Raw genomic sequence first — 24,399 nt, 5'->3', positions numbered from 1 at the left:
TTTATTTAAAGATGATGTTCCACAGGGCATAAACACTCACATTGTTAAACATTACAATATTTTACATTGCCTTTCCAAGTAAGGTGGCAATTTATTTGCCTGAAAGTGCCACAAGAATAAAAATTCACCACATTCCAAGATGCATGCTGGTTTGTGCCAATTTTTTCTCTTCTTCATTATGAATGAAAATTGGTTTAAACTGTTTAAAACCTTACCAATTCCCTTGGCCGTCTCTTCAGCATCTCCTGTAAGCATCTTCACAGCCACACCACTACTAACCAGCACCCTGATAGACTCGCGCACTCCTTCTCGAGGGGGATCTAACATCCCCACAATACCCACATAGATGAGGTCATCCATGGAGTGACCAAATGCCATGGCTAAAACTAAAAAGACATAAATGAATTAGAATTGATCTTATCAGTTTTTTAACACTTTGAAGCCCAGGCATGGACATGTCCATGATGGCCAAACATGGCCAAATGCCTAGTCACTCGTGATAACATATTAGCGGATAGCATGGCGGTGGACTGCGCATTAACACTGACATGGCACACACGTGGGAAAACGGTGTGTGAAACAGCTATGAACCTCGTAATGGGGCGACATCAGAACCCAGTCGAGTTTATCGCGTGCAAGTGCAACACCAGAATGATTCCCTTGATTATCAGAGTATTCTATCATTTAAGCATTTAAGCATTTTTTAATTTGTTCAGAAAATGGTTCTTTGGTTGTGTATACCCCCTAGACTATATACCCCCCCCCCCCCCCCCCCCTATACATAGTGTATGGTTGTTATAGACCCCTCCCCCCTTCAGGGCGTACATACTTAATGGATGTTCTTATATTGGAACTTCGCCTCCTTCTCTTGAATCTTTCAGGTAAGGGTTAACTTTTGTAAGTTCACCTTTTTACGTCACAATATGAAGCACCTTAAAGAACAACTCTCCATAAGTTAGGTTAAATGTCTGCTAACCTGGCTTGCTTGAATTTAATCTTTAGTGAGCAATTTGGCTCTCGCTTGTGAAAACATTTGATGAATTCATAAACTGGTGTAAGTTTATATCTAAGGGCTTAAGATTGATTTATGCAACTCTTTTGTGTGACTTTGACTGGGTTTTTGAATATAGGTTTGAAATGATGTTCAGCTTTCATATTGAGAATAACGTATATATAATTGACTTTTAGAATACTTTGGCACAATGAAAGACTCTTAAACGACATATTGGCGAAGTTACACAAGTCTAACCCTTAAACGCCCTTTATGAATTTGGTCCCTCGGGTGGATGACAGTTGTGAAGGTTTTATTTGAACTGCAGTGAATGAAGTAGCTAAGGGGTTCTTCTGTCACATCCACTCTTCAATACCTTCAGTGCCTTTGCTCCAACTGTGTTTAAGCAGGCCAGCACTAAAGTGCTTTTTCAAGACCTTTAGTTTGATACCATTAATGCGACTGCCTTCCTCTAACGGTGTTCAAGTTGTTTAGTAAGTCGTAAAAGTAGATCAGGGTAAACCTACTCTTAAACACTTTTAGTTTGATATCAAACACGGATGACACCTTTCGCTTTAACCGTCTCCAAGTAGGTCAGTTGGTAATGAAAATGGGTTAGCACAAACCTACTGTTCATTAACTTTATTTCGATACCAAACACGACTACTTTAACTATGACAGTCTTAAAGTAGGGCAGAAGGTCATAAAAGTAGGTCAGTGCAAATCTCTCCTTCATTACCTTGAGTTTAGATCAGTTCTTGTTACACTGCCCTATTCCCTCCCATAAGGCTACAATGCAGTCTCTAGATTGTGACATGAGGCATGATGCCGTCTCTTACATTACCCTCTTCTCTTATATCAATCAGGCTACAACAAAGTCTCACTTGATTGTGACATCAGGCATGATAACGTCTCTTACATTACACCTTCTCTTATATCGATCAGGTTACAATGTGGTCATTTACTTGATTGTGACATCACCCTCTTGTCTCATATCATTCAGGCGACAATACGGTCTCCTACTTGATTGTGACATGAAGCACGATGACGTCTCTTACATCACCATACCCCTTGCCTGACCTGTTCTGAAAAGGGGCTTGACTTTCAGTTCCAAGTTGTGGGAAATTTTCATGTAGAAACAATTTGGTTTCCTGGTATCAAATGATCAGACGCAGTGCCATCTTTACACTGGCAGATAAACTAAACTTAACAGACTCTTTGACATTGACATCAAATTTGATTTCGGTAGCAACATATGGTAGTCGGGAGTGTAGTGCGATAGGGAAATGGCAAAGCGAGCGTGGTACATACTATTAATATTTCTGCCTGGAATGTTTTGGGTATACCATGATGACATTTTTAGGCAAATCACAGATTGACCAGTGATTCAGCCTGGCGTTGCATGGCAACAGAGCTACGACCTGCTCAAGTCCCTGCCAAATCCTGTCTAAACTATAAATGATGTTAAAATCAGAACACTGCAGGATGATAATCCATAGTTCGTTCATCATATTTTGTTTGTCTCTTCTTTTCGAATTCTAACCTATGCCAACCGTAGTCAAGGTCCCCCATTTCCGATCAGGTAGTTATTTAGGTGCGCGCAGCAAGTATGCCTCAACATTTAACATGCAATCAGAAACAAGCTATGTAGTGGTCATAATACTGCATACAAACTCGGTGGAATTTGAAACTCTACCTGGTTGTCCGACAGTTATTTTCTCCTTGAGCAGAATAACTAGGTTAGGAATGACTCATCGATAAACATAGTAAACGTTCTCGCAGTATTTTCCACTCTGTGTGCGGAAAATTGAGTTGGGAATCCCATAGATTACTCCAATAATAATAATCATATTTATTCATGTAAATTAAATTACATTACAAATGTGCAAAAGTACAAGTGCAACAAAAGTACAAAAAGTGATGACAATGAAATGAAAGACCCTCCCAATCCCTACATATAAGGCATAGACATTTTCCCAGGGCTACCCAGTACAGAGTACCCCAAGAATTACATTCATATTATCGATATCTATCCCCGAAAGTGAGTCTCTATACATTAAAAAATCTCTGATAACAGCAGCAGTTTGCTGCATTCTATAAAACTTAGCCTTTAAAGGTACCTTGAAAGTTAGAGGAACGTGGTTTCTGGGTATATCTAACTCACTAGCCAAGCGTGAGAGTGTATTTGATACATTGGAGCTGTAAGGGGAGATGTGAAAATCTGCTCGCCAAATTTGGCGAGCAAATACATTGCCCAATTTCACCTCGTGACGGGTGAATGTTTTAAAGAAACTCACAGTATTCTCCACTCTGTGTCAGAAATCTGATTAAGTTTTGAGTGAGTCCAACCCGTTGATGGACACGTTTTACTCATTTATCTTATGAAATGCATTTCCTTAAGCCAAAATTAAAGAATTCGGCCGCATATCAAAAATCCGGACAAAGTCGCCATCCTGAAAATCACTACACTACACATTCTACCGCAGTATTCTCCACGTGTGTGTGGAAAATTGAGGTGGGGAATCCCGCAAACTTTGCACTGTCTAGCCTTTTCTCTCTTTGATTTTACAGTGCGTTTTTTGGGAGGTGCGCTAGAATCGGCATTTTACTACTACTGATCTTTATTAGGCCATGATGCTCTTTCTGACAGACATAGGCCTAAACGCGATCTCAGGTGTGAATCTTACACTTTATGTTTCTTCACTTGAAATATTGTAGAAAAGCATTTTCACATTCGCCCAATGTATCAAACAAGAGCAATGCGAAGCATGGCATATGCCCCAACCCGTGTGTCGGAACTAATGATGGCAACTGTGGCAGGTATGTGAATTAAATTATCAGAAGATGTTGTGACAGATGAAGTATTTATCAAAAAACTGTTAGTAAGGATAGGAAAATGAGTCGTAATGACCAGGAACTGGAAATTGGGTCACTCCACTCTATGGAATCAGCAGTTAACCAGGTTTTAAAACGTTGTAAAAGATCAACTATGGAACTAAAAAAAGAGATAGTATCGGAGTGAAATTTGCTTTTGAAAAGTAATGCATTTTTCATTATATCAGAGCAGTAGAAATGGTTTTTAATCATGAAATTGTCAGGTGATTTCTGACTCATTTAATGTCATATTGGAAATTATGAATGAATAGAGGTTTTTGATCTATTTCTAGAGCAAAAAAACGCCGTTTTACTTCAACACTTTTAATTCTGAAGTTGTATGAGATGATAATGGTAAAGCATATCGCTGTACATAAATCAATATGATAGATTTTAAGCAGTCATTTCTAGTGTGGTAGTGATCGCGAGGAATTGATACCGCATGTGTTGTAGGGTCTCATAACATGCTACATAAACAACAATTGTGTTGCAGTAGCACTAAAGGGGTTAAATGAGTGTTGGTTAATTTCTATAGTGAAATGTTGTTGCCTTAATGGAAAGAAAAGTGCACTCTTACCAATAGAAATATGGTGAATATTCTATCAGAATGAAATCTACTCAGCTTTGTGATAGGAGTAATAAGTCTCAGCTGTACCAGTTTGTAATTCCCCTTGTTAGCAATTTGTGAATATATGATCTGTTTTTGTCATTCCGTCAGTGGTCAGACCATATCGTGAATATACCTACATAGAACCCAAGGTCTTGGATGAAGTCCAGTAAGTGTGTAGAAACAAATGCCCATTTCCTTACAAGAAATGGCCATTTTGTTAGTTCATACTTACCTATGGAACACTTTAGCATGTTACTCCATTTGGGCTCAAACACAAGAGTATCCCTTTAATTTTCTAAAGGGAGAACTGAGTTAACAGCTCGGCCGCCAGGCGGCGCCCTGACCGATCCCGCGAGATCGCGCCGATCTCATGCCGCCATATTTAGTCTTTACTCTTGAGCGTTAATAAAGAGTATGTCCCGTTTGTGGGGACGGCGGGAGGGCCGTGTTCCATAGGTAAGTATGAACTAACAAAATGGCCATTTCTTGTAAGGAAATGGGCATTTTGTGTCATTCAAACTTACCTATGGAACACTTTTGCATCGAATCCCAGCAACCTATTGGAGGTGGGAAACGAGGACTTACCTAAGGCTGAGCTGTTGTTCCATCCAGGAGGCACCACCGGCATATTAGCTAAGGAGGACCGCCAGGGGAAAGAAATGGGGAGAACCGGAGGACCGGTATTTTGATCTCGGTATTACAATCATATTATAGAGAGTAATAGACCCATTCTCCGGAAAGCGCTAGAATTGCGTAATAAAACCATCTTCTTTCCGGCAACAGAGCTTAGAGCAAGTAAGGCATGTTGAAGGGTGTAGAATGAGTTATTGCTAAACAACAATAAGAAATTGCGTCCTTTCTAGTCTACTAGGGGTTGCCTGGATGTTGAAGATAGGGCATATCAAAAATGGCGCAAGATGCGCGTTTGACTCTTCAATCGGGCTTCCCCCCCTTTTTTGATCTAGCCAGGATCAAACAACATGCCCCGCAGACACAATCGGGCCGATTGTGTGCATGCCATCTACGAGGGAAGAAACGTGTCGTAGGTAGAAACGAGAGAATGTGGAGTGATTACTCCAACATGCAGCGGAAACGACTTCTTGAAGAGCAACTCCTCGGTAGTTAGCCCAGGAGGTGGCTAGTGCTCTAACTTCGTGCGCTGAGATGTTAGCTAGCGCACGAAGATCAGAGGAAGTCTTCAAGGTGTTGTAGGAAAGACGAATAGTCTCCACAATCCACCTTGAAATAGTGGCGGCCGCTATCTCTCGTTTATTTCCCTCCTTATAGGACAAAAACAAACGCTCTCTCCCCTGGCGGATACCGGGAGGTTTTGTCCTATTTAAGTAGAACTTTAGGGCCCTGACGGGACATAAAGTTCTGTCAGGAAGATCATAAGAGATCGTTCCTGACAGAGAGGGAATAGTAACCGGGGGCCGAGAGGCGGCCGGTCCCTGGTTCTTCGCCAGAAATCCTGGTATAAAAGCCAGGATAACCTCCCCTCCCTCTCTAAAAGCCAGCTTCTTAAAAGAAAGTGCATGGAGCTCTGATCTCCGTTGGGCGGTAGCCAAGGCTACTAGAAAGACCGTTTTGAGTGTCAGATATTTCATGGATGAAATAGACATGGGTTCAAAAGGATGCCTCATGAGCACCTTAAGGACAACAGAGAGGTCCCATTTAGGGGTGTTGTGAACCGGTCTAGGACGCTCTAATAACATTCCTCTAAAAAGAGGGGTTATTTGGTCCTCCCAACGAAGATCCCAGGTGCTTAAAACACGGAGGGTAGAAGCGATGGCGGGCTTGTACCCTTTTATAGCCGTGACAGATAGTTGTCTTTCCGTGAATAATTCAATAAGGAAATCAACTAATCTGTATATAGAGGGAGAGATAGGATTAACTCCGTTCTCCCTGCACCAGGAAGTGAAGGTAGACCACTTTCCTTGATACACATCAAGGGTAGACCCCCTTTGAGGTGCGGACATGCGCTTGACAGCGATGTCCGAAAAGCCTCTCTGGTGGAGATGCAACTGGATAAGTTCCAGGCGCGAAACTTGAAAAATCCAGGGTTCTGGTGGTAGCATCTCCCCAGGGGGTGCCACAGGAGGTGCTTCCAAGTAGGAAGACTCCTGGGGTGATCTATCAGGAGCTCCAGCAAGGCTGGGAACCAGGCCTGATTTGGCCAGCAAGGTGCGATGAGAGTTATTCTCACCGGATGGCTGGTCAAGATCTTGTTCAGGACTGGTTGGATGAGAGGGAGGGGTGGAAACGCATATGCGTTCAGCCTGACCCAAGAGGCTGTAAGGCTGTCGACTTCCAGGGCCTCTTCGTCCGGAAGTGGAGAGTAATAGATGGGAAGGCGATTGTTCAGCCTGGTGGCGAACAGATCTACCTTCGGAGATTGCCAAAGGCGACAAAGGTCGTCTACAATCTCCTGATGGAGTGTCCACTCTGTCTGAACTAGCTTGTTCTGACGGGACAGGGCGTCGGCAAGGATGTTGCGATTGCCCGGTATGTGTCTGGCACATATCGATACTCCAAGGTCGGCACAAAGATGGTAAAGCTCCCAAGTTAGCTGGCAAAGAATGCCGGACTTTGTGCCTCCCTGTCTCCTGACATATGCTACTACTGTAGAATTGTCGGAGAACAGGGTTACTCTCCGATTCTTCAGGCGAAGGGAAAGAGCCCTCACGGCAAGAAGGACAGCCTTCATTTCCAATATATTTATTGGAAGAATGGTCTCCTCCCTTGTCCATAGACCTCTTATGGACATGTCCCCGTTGTTCAGATGTGCTCCCCACCCTAGTAGGGAAGCATCTGTGAACAGGGACACTTCTGGGGGCGGTGGAGCAAGATCTACACCGCTTTGGAGACGAGTCTCCGACTCCCAGAAGTTCCAGACGTTCTTGAGTAGGTATTGAGGTATCAATACCAACTTGTCTAATGGGTCCCTGTGGGGTTTCCATAGAGACATTAGAAACATCTGGATGGGACGCATATATAGACGGCCAAGGGGGATTTGGTCTGCTGCCGAATTCAGAAGTCCCAAAAGGCTCAAGCATCGCCTTGCGGGAGCTTGAGTCCTTCCTCTGAATTCTGCGACGAGATGAAGAATTTTCTTTATCCTGTCTAGGGGGGGCAGCATTTTCCCTATGGCCGTAAGGAACCGAACTCCAACGTAAACGAAGTCTTGGGATGGTATGAATTCTGACTTTGTTTCGTTGATAATCCAACCTGCGGAAACTACTTTTTGCTTTAGAACCTGAAGTTGTTGCAGTAGTAGTTCCCGCGATTTGCAACGGAGTAGCCAATCGTCTAGGTAGTGATGGAGCTTGAACCCCATCACGTCAAAGGGAGTGACGAAGGCTGTGACTATCATCGTAAAAATTAGGGGTGCCGATGCCAGACCGAACGGCAGGGCCCTGAATTGATACGTCTTTCCTTCGTAATGGAATCGAAGGAAGTGTTGATAGTCTGGATGGATCGGTACATGTAAGTACGCATCCATTAAATCCATCGATACCGCCCAATCGTTGGGCTGTATCGCCGTTGCTATAGACCTGGTGGTTTCCATCTTGAAATGAGGAACATTCAAGAAGGTGTTTAACCTGGAAAGGTCTATGATCAGCCTCCATGTCCCTGCTTTCTTGGGAACCAAGAAAACGTGGCTGTAAAAGCCGGGGGAGCATGGATCTTGAAGGACCTGGATAGCTTGCTTCTCCAGTAATGTCGCGACCTCTGCTTGGAGGGCAGAGGCCTTGACTGGGTCCTTCGGTGGCTGAACTGGGGTTGGATATATGGTAGTCGGGGGGTACGGTTGAAATCTAGTTTCACTCCGTACCTCAACATGTTTGGGACTGGGGACCCCTTTGGGCACCAATCGTCCCAAATGTCTGCAAATTTTTGCAGACGGCCCCCGACTACCGGAGTCGGCTCCTTTTTGCGTCCGGGAGGAGAAAGGAGGGGGGAGTCACCTCTTCCGGCCAGCACCCCTTGGGCGAAAGGAGTGCTTAGTCGGACCGGATCCACCCTGGTTAGAGGAAGTATTTTTCCTCTTTCCAGTCCGGCGACCCTCCGCTTCCCGTCGGAAGGATCCAGCAGGAGCAGGCTGACTAGGCGGGGTAGGCCTAGGCAGGACCAGCCTGGCGTACGGGATTGAACCCGATGCCTGCTGGGGCCTCTCTATCTTTCTAGCGTTAGGTAGAGAGGTCTTGGCCCTCTGTGTCGCAGTGGGGGCATATAATTTGTCCCAATCTTTCTGTGCTTGAGCCGCCTCTTGTACAGAATCTGCGAACAGGAAAGAACCGTCCATAGGAGCGGTTCTTAAGGCCCCTTCCAGCTGGAGGGATCTGATGACATTGAGAGAGCCCAGTGCGGCGTCTCTACGGAGTAGGACGCTATTTGCTGCGGTCTTGGCGGACAGCGCAATAGCGTGCCTAATCGAATGTGACAAGGATGTCACAAGCGATTTTGTGTCATCAGATAGTGACTCATTATCTTTTAGGGATCTGGCTAGGGCCAGGTTAGTGTGCTCTGCGTAGGAGAGCACCGCTAACGTGTTTTTGGCCAGACCCTCTTGTGCTCTAAGGTCTCGGTAAGCCGAGGAGGAGGTCACCCTAGGCACGAGTTGGTCCAGCTGTACATCGTCCTTTAATATGCAGCTGGACAGCCGGCCGAGCTGACTCGATAATAGTCAGCGCGGTACTGCCTAACGGGAGGAAGTTGTGCCGTGAACAACTTCCCCGGTTTACACCAAGCTTCCGGTCCGACTGCCGGAAGGACAGGGATGGAAGTAAGTTGGTGGGCGCCTTGTGAGTCTCTGATTGTACGCTCCAAAAGTTCAGAGACTGCTAACACCGACGGGGAGGGAGGAAGGAATTCAAGTGCCCGAGTGGAGCCTTGAGAAACCTGTGGATTGGGATCCACTTCCTGTCTCCAGAGTGAAAAGGTCGGTGTTGACAAGGCTGGCAGTTCCGGCGGGGTAGGGCACAGATCCTGCGGGAGGTACGCTCTGATCAAGGATCTGAGTGTCCTCATATCCGACAGGATACTGGCCTCCTCTGGTGACAGCTCCTCCTGATTGGGGGAGCGGTAGCCTGGCTGAGAACTCTCGTTCTCAGAAAATTCCTCTAAAATAGAGGAGTCGGATGGTGGGTATCCGATGGGACCAGGCGCACCAGAGGAACCGGAACCCTGCTCCAGATGGCTGAGTCTATCAGAAAGACCTGCTACCATCTGGATGAGCTGGGACAGTTGCTGTCCCGACTCGGGTTCCGGACCCGACGTGCGGCTTCTCTCAACGACGGGCGGTTGAGGCGAGGGTGAGCGCATAAGCGAACCCTGGAAGCCGTATGTGCGGGCGAATGGGTCTTCCGGAAGCGGAAGTTGCCCATATTCTGAACCAGAGTTCAGACGTCCTCTCTGCGTAGCTCGTTCCATGGGAACGACGCCTCTGCTACGAGGAGGGGGTGGCACTTCCGGTTGGTTCCACCCAAGAGGTTGGCCAACGTAGGAAGGTGCCTGCATTTCCGGTAGGACGAAGTCCGAAACCGGAAATGCCCGTAACTCCTTCGCCGGTATGGAGCTACCGGAAGCCCTTTTAGAAGGAGGTACGGAGGGCGGAAACGCTGTTACCGAAGACGCATGGCGTTTCGGAGGTGGCGTTATAAGGTCCGGCCCTACTCTACTGTGTCCGTGAGGACTGGGGTTATTTCGCAGTAAAGACTGAGAAAAACCCCCAGTAGAGTCTTCGGTTACTGAAAAACGGGAACCCGCGTCAGTAACCGGAACTGCAATCGGCGGACCGGAAGCAGGGTCCTTCGCAGCCGCGTTTCGGAGGTGGCGTTATAAGGTCCGGCCCTACTCTACTGTGTCCGTGAGGACTGGGGTTATTTCGCAGTAAAGACTGAGAAAAACCCCCAGTAGAGTCTTCGGTTACTGAAAAACGGGAACCCGCGTCAGTAACCGGAACTGCAATCGGCGGACCGGAAGCAGGGTCCTTCGCAGCCGCGGCCGGAACCGGAACTCGGCTGACGGAAGGGATGGTGGCGGGAGGTTTGCTAGACCTCCGGGTTATATGCCCGGAAACGGAACCGGAAGAGGGTTTAGGCGTCTTCGCGGCCCGTTTCCCGCCACCAGACGCATTCCTTTGTGGTGAGACAAAGGATGCCGTCGGAGGGGTACGCCATATAAAAAATGGTACCAATGACAATTAAAACACTGGGAACCCCAAGTAGGCCAGAAAGGACGCAATAATTAATGGAAAGGAAAACATGCCTACTTGAATTAAACACTATTGCAATCGATCTGAGTCTTGTTTATTACAATAGAGCGGAGAATAGCCTACTTAACTCTACCCTACCAAGATCAAAATAATGGAGCCGGGTCAACTAAGCTAGCTAAGAAAATGTCTATAATTAAATAGACTGGACAATACTAATGCCAAGATTAGTTTGGCGGTCTACTCCGTAGGTGAATGAACCCAAAAATCGTCTAGACTTGGCTGGTTGAATTTGGTTTTAAATCGAATTCACGGCAGCTTTGAAAAAACGATGTGCTTCGTAGAAGCACAAGAGTAAAGACTGAATATGGCGGCATGAGATCGGCGCGATCTCGCGGGATCGGTCAGGGCGCCGCCTGGCGGCCGAGCTGTTAACTCAGTTCTCCCTTTAGAAAATTAAAGGGATACTCTTGTGTTTGAGCCCAAATGGAGTAACATGCTAAAGTGTTCCATAGGTAAGTTTGAATGACACAAAATTACATTTTTGACGAGTCAACATTGAAATCTGCAAGTCAGAGTATAAAGGGTCAGAACCTTAATTTTTCTATTTTTTATCATGGTCTTAGGGTCATACTGAACATAAAACTCTATGACTAATGCAAGAGAGGATGGGCTGAGACAAACCAGCCTAGTAGCTGCATGGTCACAATCAGAAACAGTCTGGACTTTTACATCAATTCCTTTCAAGTGTATAGGTTGGTTTTGACAAACTAGTCCAGTGAACATGGTCAAGCCAAAGCTGGGAAAAAAAGTACCAACCAGTTCAAGTTCAAGTGCAAGTCGTTTTTTACAGGGATGATCAACAGCTACTTTTCAACCCTTTCGATGACCACATCACAGATGCACCGAGTCTAAAATGTATGACTTTGTAGCCTGCAGTGATAGCGAGTAAAACATTTACAGATACACAGATATTTTTGTAAACCAACAGCCACAGACATACTGTTTTCTTTATCTAATCTATTTTGTGTTAAATTTTACAGAAAAAAAATGAAATACTAGAATCAACTGGTTCTTCTGATCACCGTGCAGGTGAACACTGATGTTGGATAGGATGTGCAAGGTGTTCATTCAGTTCCATGAGTATGAGCGAAGCACAGCTCCTCTCTCTCAGTCATCTGAGATGTGGTCATCGAAAACGTTGAAAAGCAGCAGTCGATCATCCGTGTAAAACATGATGAGAAAATATTTTAATTTTGCTTACCAAGTTTTATAAAATAAGACCAACAACAACTGATTAGGTGCTAATAATGAAACGACTTCACAATCCCCGTTCATGGCCCAAAATGAAATGGCCAGGGCCATTGTGCTCACCTCATGTGGAGGAAAGATGGATAAACAGCATGGTATTGTGTCATGTAGTGTTAGGTTTGATGTAGGTCCAAGCAATTACAATTTCCCCAAAATGGCCAATTTACAGTACATTTGACCTCTGTGACCTTGAAAAGTAGGTCAAATCAAAGAAGACCCGGGTGACACATTGAATGGTTGTTAGAATTAGATGTACCTATGATATAAAATTGGTGCCAATCGGGCAAGTAATACTAGGAATAATGGCATTTTGGAGAATTTTGGATTTGGCCCCCTCCCTGGAGGCCAAACGGCAAATCAGATCGCACCAGACTTCGGTACCTGAGACCACCTGACCAAGGGGTACATGTGTACTTAATTTGTGATCAATAGTCATTGCAGTTAAGAAACGTGCCATAGTTACGGCCTGACGGCCAATTTACGCCATTTGACCTCTGTGACCTTGACAAGAAGGTCAAATTAAAAACCTGTGTGACATATACTGTATGGTGGTTAGATGTACCCATGATATCAAATTGGTGGCAATCGGGCAAGAAGTTAAGGAATAATCACATTTTTAAGGTTTTTGGATTTTGCCCCCTGGTGGTCAAGTGGTGAATCATATTGGACCAAACTTCGGTCCCTAAAATAACCTGACTAAGGGGTAAATGTGTACCAAATTTGGGATCAATAGTCATTGCTGTTTAGAAACGTGCCATCGTTACATCCTAACGGCCAATTTACACCATTTGACCTCTGTGACCTTGAAAAGGAGGTCAAATCAAAAACCCGGAGGATATATGATGCACCTTTGCTAGAAGTACCTACCATATTTTTTTCAAAATTTCCCGACTACTATTAAGGGAGATATTGCATATTTTCACTTTTAACGTTTGGCCCCCTGGTGGCCAAACCATGAAACGAATCGGACCGAAACTTAGTCTCCAAGGTGTCATTACATAAGGGTACATGTGTACCAAGTTTCAACTCAATAGCTCTAACAGTTACGAAACGCGCCCTGCTAACGGACGACGGACGACGACGGACGACGACGACGACGACGACGACGACGGTGATCCTTTGTTGAAGGTGAAACGCATAATTAGTCAGTGCCAAAACAAACTTCTTTGAATTAGTCTATGTGATCAAACTACGTCATTTCCCATAAAGGATTGTAAATTTTAACCAAAACGACAGGAAATATAGATTCACAATACCTTTGATGATAATTAACAGATGAGGGGTTCAGGCGCAAAACCCAGTAAGTCCAAAATACCCCTATTGTTTTAAAACAAGAATTTTTGTTTGGGAGTAGGTTCATTGGTTACTGGTTTACTCTCATTGTAATCAAATAGTTATTGGGTGGTAAACAAAAGGCCAGAATTTCAAAAATTAACCTTTATTATGAAAACTAGTTATTAAGCAATTTTGATTGATATTGGCGGCAAAACTCTGTAAGTCCAAATGCGTTATTTTTGCATAATTCAGTAAGTCCAAAAAATCTGTGTTTGCAAAACCTGGTAAGTCCATCACTGGAAAAATATGCATGAAAATGTAACAGAACACAACACAGTTAGCAATGTACTGAAATTGGATTAATAAAAGAGCAAATTCCTGCCTGTGAATAGTTTTGAATGTTAGTGTTGTTTGCCAGGGGTCTATAGACCAGAAACTACCGACTGTCCCTCACTTGGGAGGCCAAGCCATCCTGCTGTGATAAGTGAATGAAATCAGTACTGGGTACCTCAGAAAATTTCTGCACAATTCAATTCAATGCCTTCCCATAAAGCCAAATTTTAAAATCCAATTTATTCATCTTAATTTTGCGTAAATTCAGCAGAAATTGACCAAAAAAAAGCTATTCTACAGCGAAAGCCTTGCAAACGTGGGCGCCACCATTTTGTGCGTCATGTGACCTGCAGTTCATCAGTGGTTGGCTTTCATGGACTTACGTGTTTCTGCACCAATATGGTGGTGGCATTTACTGGGTTTTGCAAACAAACTGGGTTTAAGGTAGGCATTTACGATAGGACTTACGGGATTTTGCAACAATATGATTTGACTAACGTCATCTACATGCCAAAAGCTGTACATTGGTACAGCTATCTCATTTTTCATAGGAATGGCGTTTACTGGGTTTTGCGCCTGAACCCCTCAGATTTCCTTACATTCGTGTGTACATACACTTACTCTACTGTGTGTGTATCTATACATGCGTTTACTGTACATTTCTACAGCGGTGACTTGACACACAGAAAAACGATCTCAAAATGGTTGATTTCAGCACTCATGACATGTTTAACGAAGTTAAAGCAATTATTCTCAGTGGAGGTTTACCCCATGAGTAGAGTCTGGCTGATTTTGAGCCATTAACCTGTGTTCAGAGCACACATTGTGACGAAAGGTTCCAGCCTAAAAACGTTAACCTAAGGCAATCCGCCATTTTTAACCAGATTCTCAAAACTTTTGGACTATCAAAATGGAATAGATATCACATCATTTCTGACAAACACTGATAAAAATCATAATTTTATTCATCAGCTATAATCAAACCCCATGCAGAGATTCATTGGGTAGTTTTTTATCAAAACTGCACTTTGCACCGACCAATATATTCCAAGCAGAGGGACACCTACAGTGACAAGTTGGTCTTTCCAATCATTGTCAAAATTTTGAGAAAACTGATAACCTTAAACCAATCACAAGAATCTAATCAATACATCTCACCTGATCTGTTGAGCGTTTGATCGATTTTTACATTAATTCCATGTGTTTTTATTCCTTCAAATCATCGCTTCACACTTAACAAGATGGCTGCATGCAGCTTGCTTGACAAACTCGCACAGAGCCGAAATTTCAGACACTGGAATTGATCAATTGCCACCATCTTGGATATTGGCATCCTGAGATTCAGGTGTTTGATAATCCTACGTAAAATACTGCATCTCATCAGTCTTATTCAGACCGAATTAGTGCCACTTTCTCTCATAAAACGTTTTATTCTATCAATAAATATTAAAATAGGAACTTTATAAATAACTTTCTGGTGGGCATTGTGGCGATTTTATTGAGAACTATAAATGCAGCATAGGGCAGCCAATCGTTTTCGCGGGATTAGTGGTGATGCGATAGCCTCTTTGCAAATCGAACAAATTATTTTGATTTCTATATCCCGTACTGTTTTTCAATATGCTGGCAACTTACTTGTACCAGAGGCGTCTCTAGTGGTTGCTCCAGATGCACAAGTATTGCCTCAAAACGCAAAATTCAAACACGGCCTGCAATGTGCAAACTTACATTTTTGCCCAATACCACCAACTGGTGACATAAATCAAAACTAATCAATTTTATATCGAAGCCTCAATACTAACTTATATCTGCAGGAATAAAGTGGAAAATTTTTTTTTTTTGGGTAATGTGAGCTGATTTTCAGTCGAATCGGGCTGAATTTTCTATCAGCAGAATATCTTGTGCTTTTCTTCCTGACTGCCAGATTAGAAGTGGCTAAGTTTTACGGTCACTAAATGCCCGGTTTTGTCCACAGATGGATGGATGGAAGGATAGCACCATTCGAATAGCTACCTGGCTATCTCCAATGACTTTGCCAGCTGAGCTAAAAAGATTACCGGGCCCACTAGAGAAAAGGGTGGGAAACAATAGTTATTTTCAGTATTTGGTAATGACTGAGCTAGCAGTTAACCCTTTCAGCTGCTTGTAGAGGCCAGGGAGAGTAATGCGCCAGTGATTTCCCCGACTCATCAATCATAAATGCCCATATTGGATAGTGGATGACGCCCATCATCAAAAGGAACCTTCGTCTAACCATTGGCAATAGGCCAAAAGGTTAAAAGCCCGGTAACACATTCAAAGATGGCTGCCCTGGCGGCCATCTTGGATAATTGATGCGCCCATTACTGAAAGGAACCTTCGTCTAACCATTGGCAAATCCCAAAGAAATATCATTGCACTCCATGAAAGTGTTCTCCTTTGAATGCCCAGAAACGGATTTCAAGCTGGCTGCCCTAGTGGCCATCTTAGACAGTTGATGGCGCCCCTTATGGAAAGGAACCATCGTCTTACCATTGGCAATTCAAATTCTAAGAAAGCGTACTCCTTTAAATGCCCGTAAATGCATTTCAAGATGGCTGCACTGGTGGCCAACTTGGATATTTGATTCCACCCATAATCAAAAGGAACCTACGTCTAACTATTGGCAATTCCCACAGCGAAAATCACTCTATTCCATGAAAGCGTTCTCCTTTAAATGCCCGGAAATAGATTTCAAGATGGCTGCCCTAGTGGCCACTTGGATAGTTGATGGCCCCATTACTGAAAGGGATCTTCGTCAACCCATTGTCAATTCCCACAGTGAAAATCACTGTGTTTCATGGGAGTGTTTGCCTTTAAATGCCCGGAAAAGGATTTCAAAATGGCTGCCCTGGCAGCCATCTTGGATAATTGATGGCGCCCATTATCGCAGGAACCTTTCTCTCACCATAGACAATCCCCAAAGGGAAAATTGTTTCATTCCGTGAAAGAACTCTCTAGTTATGGCACAGAAATGGAAAAGTTTACAGACGGAGGACGATGAGACGACGGACATGGTGTTGACATGATGCCCCTCGGAGGTGGGGCACAAATGAAATGGTCCAGGGACCATGTGCTCACCTCGGTAATGTGATGCATGTCATTTGCAGTGCATATGGGGAGAACAGTTCTGGCTAGTTTCACCAGTTTTGATTCCATTGAATAATATTAATCTTCTCGGCTCAATGGCACAAAAGAAAATTACCGGTATCATCTAAGTATAGCATTTTGGTTATTAAAGGGGGAGCAAAGTGCTTTTTAAACCTGCCCATTTTACATTATTTTGATGATTTATGAATAAATAAAGCATTGCAGAGGTTAACTTTTATTATTCTGGCCGTTTGCATATTTTAGAACCAATTTTGTATCGTTTCAAGTAGGGCTAGATTGACACTAGTTTGAGCGTCTGCTAAAAAAAGTGACAAGTGGCGCTACCCTGCGGTGTGACGTCATGCCATGTATCGATCCACCAGCTGACCGCCATGTTTAGTGCATTGTGTATACTGTGATAGTTGAGTGTGAAATCTGTGTCAAGTATCTCATATTTTAGCGTTCTATTGTGTTTCGATTGTTCTGTCTTTGAATGGCTGAGAGGCCGAAGAGAATAGTAGAAGTAAAACTGGATACCGTCACTGTAGTTTACAACAATGTCCATCGGTCCCTATTGCTGGGCTTTTGTGTTGCTCCACCGACGCGCGTTTCTGCCCCTCTAGGCTTCATCAGGGTGGCTGGGGGTGACTTGCATCTATCTTGTTCGAAGTTCACAGTTTGAATGACATCATGACTCAGGGGTGGTTTCTCAATGACGTTGTGACGTTATAGACTTTGTTGCGACTCTGTTGTTGAAACATTCTGTTGTAGTCAAGCAGGTGGGCTGTCCAAATGGCACATGTTGAGAAGTACAGGATCAACCGATGATACACACGGACCAGACAATAAAATCAGAATAGTAGAAGTAAAACTGGATACCGTCACTGTAGTTTACAACAATGTCCATCGGTCCCTATTGTTGGGCTTTTGTGTTGCTCCACCGACGCGCGTTTCTGCCCTTTTAGGCTTCATCAGGGTGGCTGGGGTTGACTTGCATCTATCTTGTTCGAAGTACACAGTTTGAATGACATCATGACTCAGGGGTGGTTTCTCAATGACGAAGCCGAAGAGACCAAGAAAGGAAGGGGGCACACGTTGTGCAGCTTGGGGTTGCGATAACTCCAAGTTGAAGGACAATATCGGCGTCTTCGAATTTCCAGACAAAGTCAAGGAACCGGATAGATTTTCTTTTTGGTGCAAGGTGGTAAAACGTACACGGATGGACTTTAGATATGTCAAAGGTACTTCCAGACTGTGTACTGTTCACTTCGACGACAGTCAGATTGCCAATCTGACGAGGATTAAACTGGTGGGGGAGACGGACCCAGAGGCTGCAAAGAAGATTCCTTGGAGGTTGGTGTCTGATACGAGGCCAAACCCTGCCCTGATGCCCAAGTGTTACATTATTTGTAAGATTTAGGCCCAATTGAACTCTGCGTACACTTTCGTTATTTCAGATTAAACTAAATGCTTGATCGCCAATTAATGATACAGTGCAGCATGCACACATACTTAGGATGCACAGTGTAAATCAAGGAGGTCGTAAGTCAATAAAGATAACGTGCTCAGACGCACTTAAGTCCCCTCGGCTTGGGTGCAAGTTGAAGAATGTATCATTCACAGGGGAACTGTTTTTACATATTAAGGTTGTAGCGATTATGATATTGAAGCCCTCAGTAAAACCCTAAGTTGACTGAGCTTGAGGACAGCTTGCTCTATCACTTTGAACCCTAAGAGAGTGCCGATTGGCAGTCACCATCTTCTGCAATGGTGCTAAGGTCAAATTTAAAAATATACGTTTCTTGTCTGGAGCTGATTGAGCAGACATTGTAGTTTGACACATATACTGTGTTCAAGGACTAACCAGTATTTGGAAGTTGTAAAGTATGATATAGAGGTGGTGTAAAGGCGTTTCATAAGCATTATGTATCCATTCCCTTTACAATTTTATGGTGCACTTTTCATCAAAAGTATAAATTTACAAGGTATCATTTCTCATAATGTTTAAGGTGAATATTTGACATATCGAACATGTCAAAACACAAAACTAGTTAGCTAATTCTGAAAACAATGGTTACTGAGGGTTTAACTCTTTCACTATAAGGTCATTGTTTTATTAATCAAGTATGTTCAAACAAGTTGGAGACGCTTGATTGGCAAGTGTAATTAGTATAAGTCTTTCAATCAGAAACATGTTTGATTTGTCAAAGTTTGTATTATGTCTCCTTGGTGATTTTGTGTTGTTATAGTTTTCATGGTAAATCAAGGATGGTATAATGGTCATTCAGGTCTTGGACTCCAGCCTGGGAACACACATATTTGGACTTCCAATCTGTATTTGTAATTGTAACTATCAATGTATTTGCTTTCATGAAAGTTTATTGAATTAGAAGAAGTGAACAGAACCTACAGGACTCCAATTTATTTCTACCGCTAGTCTCCTTCCTTTTTCCCCCATAATATTTGGTGGAGAACCCAAAGGATCCAAGAGAAACAAGAGGAAGACGCCAAGCGAGTGACTCAGCTCATCATGACGATATCGACGCTACCTCAAAGTATCACATCGGTGATAGCAACTCTTGGATTGACCAGCACCCCTAACGAATGGGATATTTCAGCAACTGCAGAAGGCACGTCGCTAACTCTCTTCTGGAATGCGGATGGAGCTGTAAAACGAACTGCTGTACCTCTACGGATGAAAGGTTTAAAATCGCCTTCAACACTTCGGCGTGATAAACACCGTATGGAGCTGTATTTACAGACAATCAAAGGACAAAACGTGAGTGACAAGTCAATTAGCATGCCTTCAGTGTCTGCGCTAGGCCCACAGAGGTAGGTTTCAGCAATTGCCAAGCCAGATTCTGCAGAGACACTAGTCAACAATGAAATGAACTCCTCCCAAAAGGAAGATCGGCAGTTAATTCAAAGTAGAAGTGTGTCGTCACAAACCGATGAAGAACTGGTCCCTACAGTTGTGTCGGTTAGTGTTCAGTGCAAATCGGACTCAAAATCATATGCAACTCAGTTTGCTCCAGAGACAATGTCTACCACAGTGCAATGCAGCCAAGAAAAAGTCTCCAAGGCGGTACAGTACGTATCCAGCAACCCATCTGTTTCTGTGCAGGTCGCCTCCGAGCATCGCTCAACTTCTGTCCAATGTGAAATGACCAGTCTGTCTGACAATAATGCAGTGAAAAAAAAAACGGAAGTAGTACCAATCCAGAACGTGCACAACGATGAACTATGGACCAACTCATTGAACAATGCCACCCATTTCGTTTCATCCAGGAATAGTGTTTCAAATACAGTGCCTGCATGTTTACCAAATAACCCAGGAATAAGGAATAACAACCAAGAAAATCCGATGAATGGGGGTCCATCATTTCCCATGTACAGGATACCGAAAATGGGTTCTGCTGGGTGCACCCAGAACATCGCCTCACCATGGACTTCAGTAAGGCAAATGCAATGTTAAATTTAAGATACTAAACAAAAACAAAAAGAGTAGGGTTTCAGATGTGTGGACAATTGGAATTTGCAGGAGCAAATCTCTTAAAACAACAGGAGTATTTTATGGGGTAAATTTTGTTATCACATGACACTGAATATAAACTGAATTTTAGAACAATGAAATGATTTGATCTGCGTTTGACATTTATACTGGACTTCTGGCCACATTCTGAAGACGCAACTATTTTCATCTGCCTCGAAAAAGATGTTATGAATTATAAAATTGACTTTCATTTTGATGAGTTTATGTGCACAATATAGCTATTTTGACTATGGAATAGTGTGAAGAATTATGTTCACTTATTGAATTTCATGTTACTTCATTTTGCAATTTCATGTATACTTTTATATGGTTTCGTCTTAAGTGACTTCATTTTGTAATTTCATCTATACTGCTATTTAATCTTGTCTTTTGTAGACAGCATATAATTCGCAGGAGCGAATTTGATTTTTAAAACAACAGGAGTCTTTTATGGTGCACTTTTCATCAAAAGTATAAATTTACAAGGTATCATTTCTCATAATGTTTAAGGTGAATATTTGACATATCGAACATGTCAAAACACAAAACTAGTTAGCTAATTCTGAAAACAATGGTTACTGAGGGTTTAACTCTTTCACTATAAGGTCATTGTTTTATTAATCAAGTATGTTCAAACAAGTTGGAGACGCTTGATTGGCAAGTGTAATTAGTATAAGTCTTTCAATCAGAAACATGTTTGATTTGTCAAAGTTTGTATTATGTCTCCTTGGTGATTTTGTGTTGTTATAGTTTTCATGGTAAATCAAGGATGGTATAATGGTCATTCAGGTCTTGGACTCCAGCCTGGGAACACACATATTTGGACTTCCAATCTGTATTTGTAATTGTAACTATCAATGTATTTGCTTTCATGAAAGTTTATTGAATTAGAAGAAGTGAACAGAACCTACAGGACTCCAATTTATTTCTACCGCTAGTCTCCTTCCTTTTTCCCCCATAATACAAACCATTTGAAGCAGATCAACTCTCTTAGTTTTTCTTTGTTGAATTATTTATCTTCACAAATGGCATCTGGTCATTTGTTTCATTAGAATTACAAAATGACCTAGAAAGGGGAATACATTATGTGTTTCAAAGTTGATAAGATTTTGAGTTCTGCCCTCTATATCAGCAATGAAGGGTTGAGAAATTGCCCGGACAAACATTTCGAGTAGCGCCCCCTTATCAGCTACAAAGGGTTAAAATGAAAAAAAGAATGGCACAGCGCACAGGTGAATTGTTGGATACACACACTTTGTAAATATCAAAAGCCTACTATTGATACACACCGAAAAATGGCCCGGACAAACATTTTGAGTAGCGCCCCCTAATCAGCCAGAAAGGGTTAAAATGAAAAATAATGGTGCAGTGCACAGGTTCATTGTTGGATACACGCACCCTGTTAATATCAAAAGCCTACGATCGATACACAATGAGAAATGGCCTGGACAAATTTTTTCTATAGAGCGCCCCCTAAATCAGCCACAAAGGGTTAAAATGAACAAGAGGCCCAAGGGCCTGGCGCTCAGCTGAAATGAATAGGTGAAGGCAAGGGCCAAGTGTGTGTCGGTACCGTTATTATGAGGCAACGTGAAGCTATAACGTCTAGCACGCAGAAGTGCTGATGCGAAAGACCTTCTTGCTATATCAGTGCATGCTGAAGTACTGAGTTGAGGTCACCCTGGTATTATGATGTAAAGTCATTTCTATTGCCGTTGCAGTAGTGGGGTGTGTGATGACGTCAAGGAGTTGTGTGGTGACGTCAAAGAGTGGAGTCCTTGTCTTCATGCAGCGTAGGTGGAACTAATAACATGCACATGGACACAAGGTACATAATTATTACAGTGTATTTTTTGAGGTGGGGCCTGGTGCTTTACAATGGTCAAATGAACCGACTGTTGTCTGGACATTGATGAAGTGAATGCAGCCAAATGTTTGGGACGGTCTTTTTTGTATGTGAAGAAAAGAAGATAAAGAGTTGGTTAACAAAATGAACTTTATTGGTGCGGCAGATATTTGATGCCTTTCGGCAGATATTTGAAGCGCCTTGCGGCAGATATTTGTTGCCTTGCGGCAGATATTTGATAACGCTCTCCAGGAATGGAAAGCAGTAAAACGAGTAAGCACACCTTACTCTGAATGTGGGAACAGCAAGTGCTTTCCTGGACTTGAAATGTGCCAACGACTCCTCTTGCAATAACCAACAACAGTTAATCTGTAAAAAAAGAGAAGAGAAATTAACACTGACTGAATAAAAAAGGGTGACATAGACGGGGAAATGTACACCACCGGATACAGTCTGTGCTTGATCAGGCATCGGTCAGATGATATCCTGAACAAGGCATCTATGGAAGCAAATCCAGAAAGAGACTTAACCTTCGAAGGGCACACTTATCACTCAGTGAAAAGTCAGTCCTGGGGGTTGTTTTCCAATTCAAAATAAAAGTGTAACCTCTTTAAATTAGTCTCACAGACTGAACAGCTAACCGTGCCCACATGATGACTGATGTGAGCCAAGTTGGGCTTAAAGATGAGCGAGTGGTGTACTACATTTTGAAAATTGTCTATCGTCTACGACATGTGACAGAACAGGATCTAGTGGACCATGGAGGTATTATAATACCTCCATGAGTGGACTTAATGATGAGGTAATGATAAGGTGTCCATCAAATGAATCATGAGGGCCTGTTGAGTTATACTCTAAGCCTGTCCTATAGGGCTAGGCTATCGTTTTTGTCTTTTTTACAGCCTACAGTACAGCCATGCATGCACAGCGCAGTGTACAGACAGTACAGGATTGCCAACCAAAAACATGAGCATTGCTGCGTAACGAAACTGCAGTGGAATTCATACTACGATGTCATAATGACAATGTGACTTTCAAAATAATTGTAAACAAACGTAAATGGCGAGATTTGTTGCAAAATTGCCAACCGCAACAACTCAGGGACCGTCCCAAAATGGCCGACGGCGAATTCTCCGGTCGCTAGCGCAGTCCATAAACAAGCATCAATTTTACCAACTTTGGGTGCAAGCTTGGTCATAAAAGTTACAGAACTGTTAGAAATACATCTAAACAACATATATATACAGTTAAAAGTGCATAAAAATCCCGTTTCAACCTCCGGGCGCTACCTTTTTTTCTCCGCCGCACGCCGGGCCCTACCGGTCGTTATTTAGTGCGACCGCCACCAGAGTGTTCATCAGTAATCACGATCTTTCGCCGTTTTAATTGCACGTTTTAGGCAGATTAATCAATTATTACATGCATGCATTATATATCACCGAAATGATAATTGCGTTGGCTATTTGAAACTAAGTTCAGATATCATTTTCGATCTTTGAATTGAATTTAGGCGAGTGATTTTTGACACCCTGTTGACATATCAGGACTTGCAAAATTCACGCGAGATCGCTTGCATCATCGGCACGTTTGAAAACCGAATTTCACAAATTCCACAAATATTTATCACATACCATATGTATCACCACAAAGGTAACTCTCTAGACTATTTGAAACCAAGTTCAGATACTTATTTTCACAAAAATTCGAAGCTATGCAAGCGATTTTTCAGTGGTAGAGATCGACGGAAACAAATTTCTCGCTCTAAAATGACATGAGACGAGCACCAACTTTCGCTAATTTGTGCACAAAATTTCCGCAATATTATAAAAAACTATTGATAAATCTGAATTATATAGACTCTTTTCAGCACCTAAACAAATTTCAGGTACATGGTCATGTTGATTAAAAGAGTATCAACCGATTGAACATGAGAAAGTTCACTCATCTTCATTGAAGCAGCGACTACCGCCATTTTTAAATGGTGGCATCTCTTCTATCGATCGGCCAATCAGCGGCACTGCTTGCAAAAAAGTTAAGCCACCGCCAAATTTGAAATCGCCAAAATTCAGGCAATGTGCCTGCAGCGCCAACTGGCGGTTAAAACTATATTAATTCCATTAAAAGTAAAAAATGAAAAAATATTAAAAAATATTCAGCCACATTTGAAAACAATATTTGCTCTGTGGACCGAGGTAAAAAGGGAAAGAAATCTAAACGCGAAATGACCTCATTCTCTTAATACAGGTCGGATCGCGCTGATTTTTCGTTTTTTGAGTTCACCTTGGGCAACTCCTAATTTAGCACC

The 24,399-nt window shown here is 42.9% G+C and overlaps 1 protein-coding gene across 5 annotated transcripts in view; it reads right to left on the bottom strand.

Annotated features, from left to right (window-relative positions):
• The window catches only part of LOC135495767 (calcium-transporting ATPase type 2C member 1-like), a 465,754-nt gene that overhangs the window by 160,709 nt on the left and 280,646 nt on the right, over positions 1-24,399 (bottom strand). For all 5 annotated transcript variants that reach the window (XM_064784671.1, XM_064784673.1, XM_064784674.1 and 2 more), the window contains one exon: positions 216-386. In XM_064784671.1, coding sequence (XP_064640741.1) covers positions 216-386 — 171 coding nt within the window. The remainder of the gene's footprint in view (positions 1-215; positions 387-24,399) is intronic.

The sequence above is a fragment of the Lineus longissimus genome, chromosome 11 (genome assembly GCF_910592395.1).
Source record: "Lineus longissimus chromosome 11, tnLinLong1.2, whole genome shotgun sequence".
In the NCBI taxonomy this organism is placed as follows: Eukaryota; Metazoa; Nemertea; class Pilidiophora; order Heteronemertea; family Lineidae; genus Lineus; species Lineus longissimus.
This window is presented reverse-complemented; position numbering and strand designations above follow the sequence as displayed.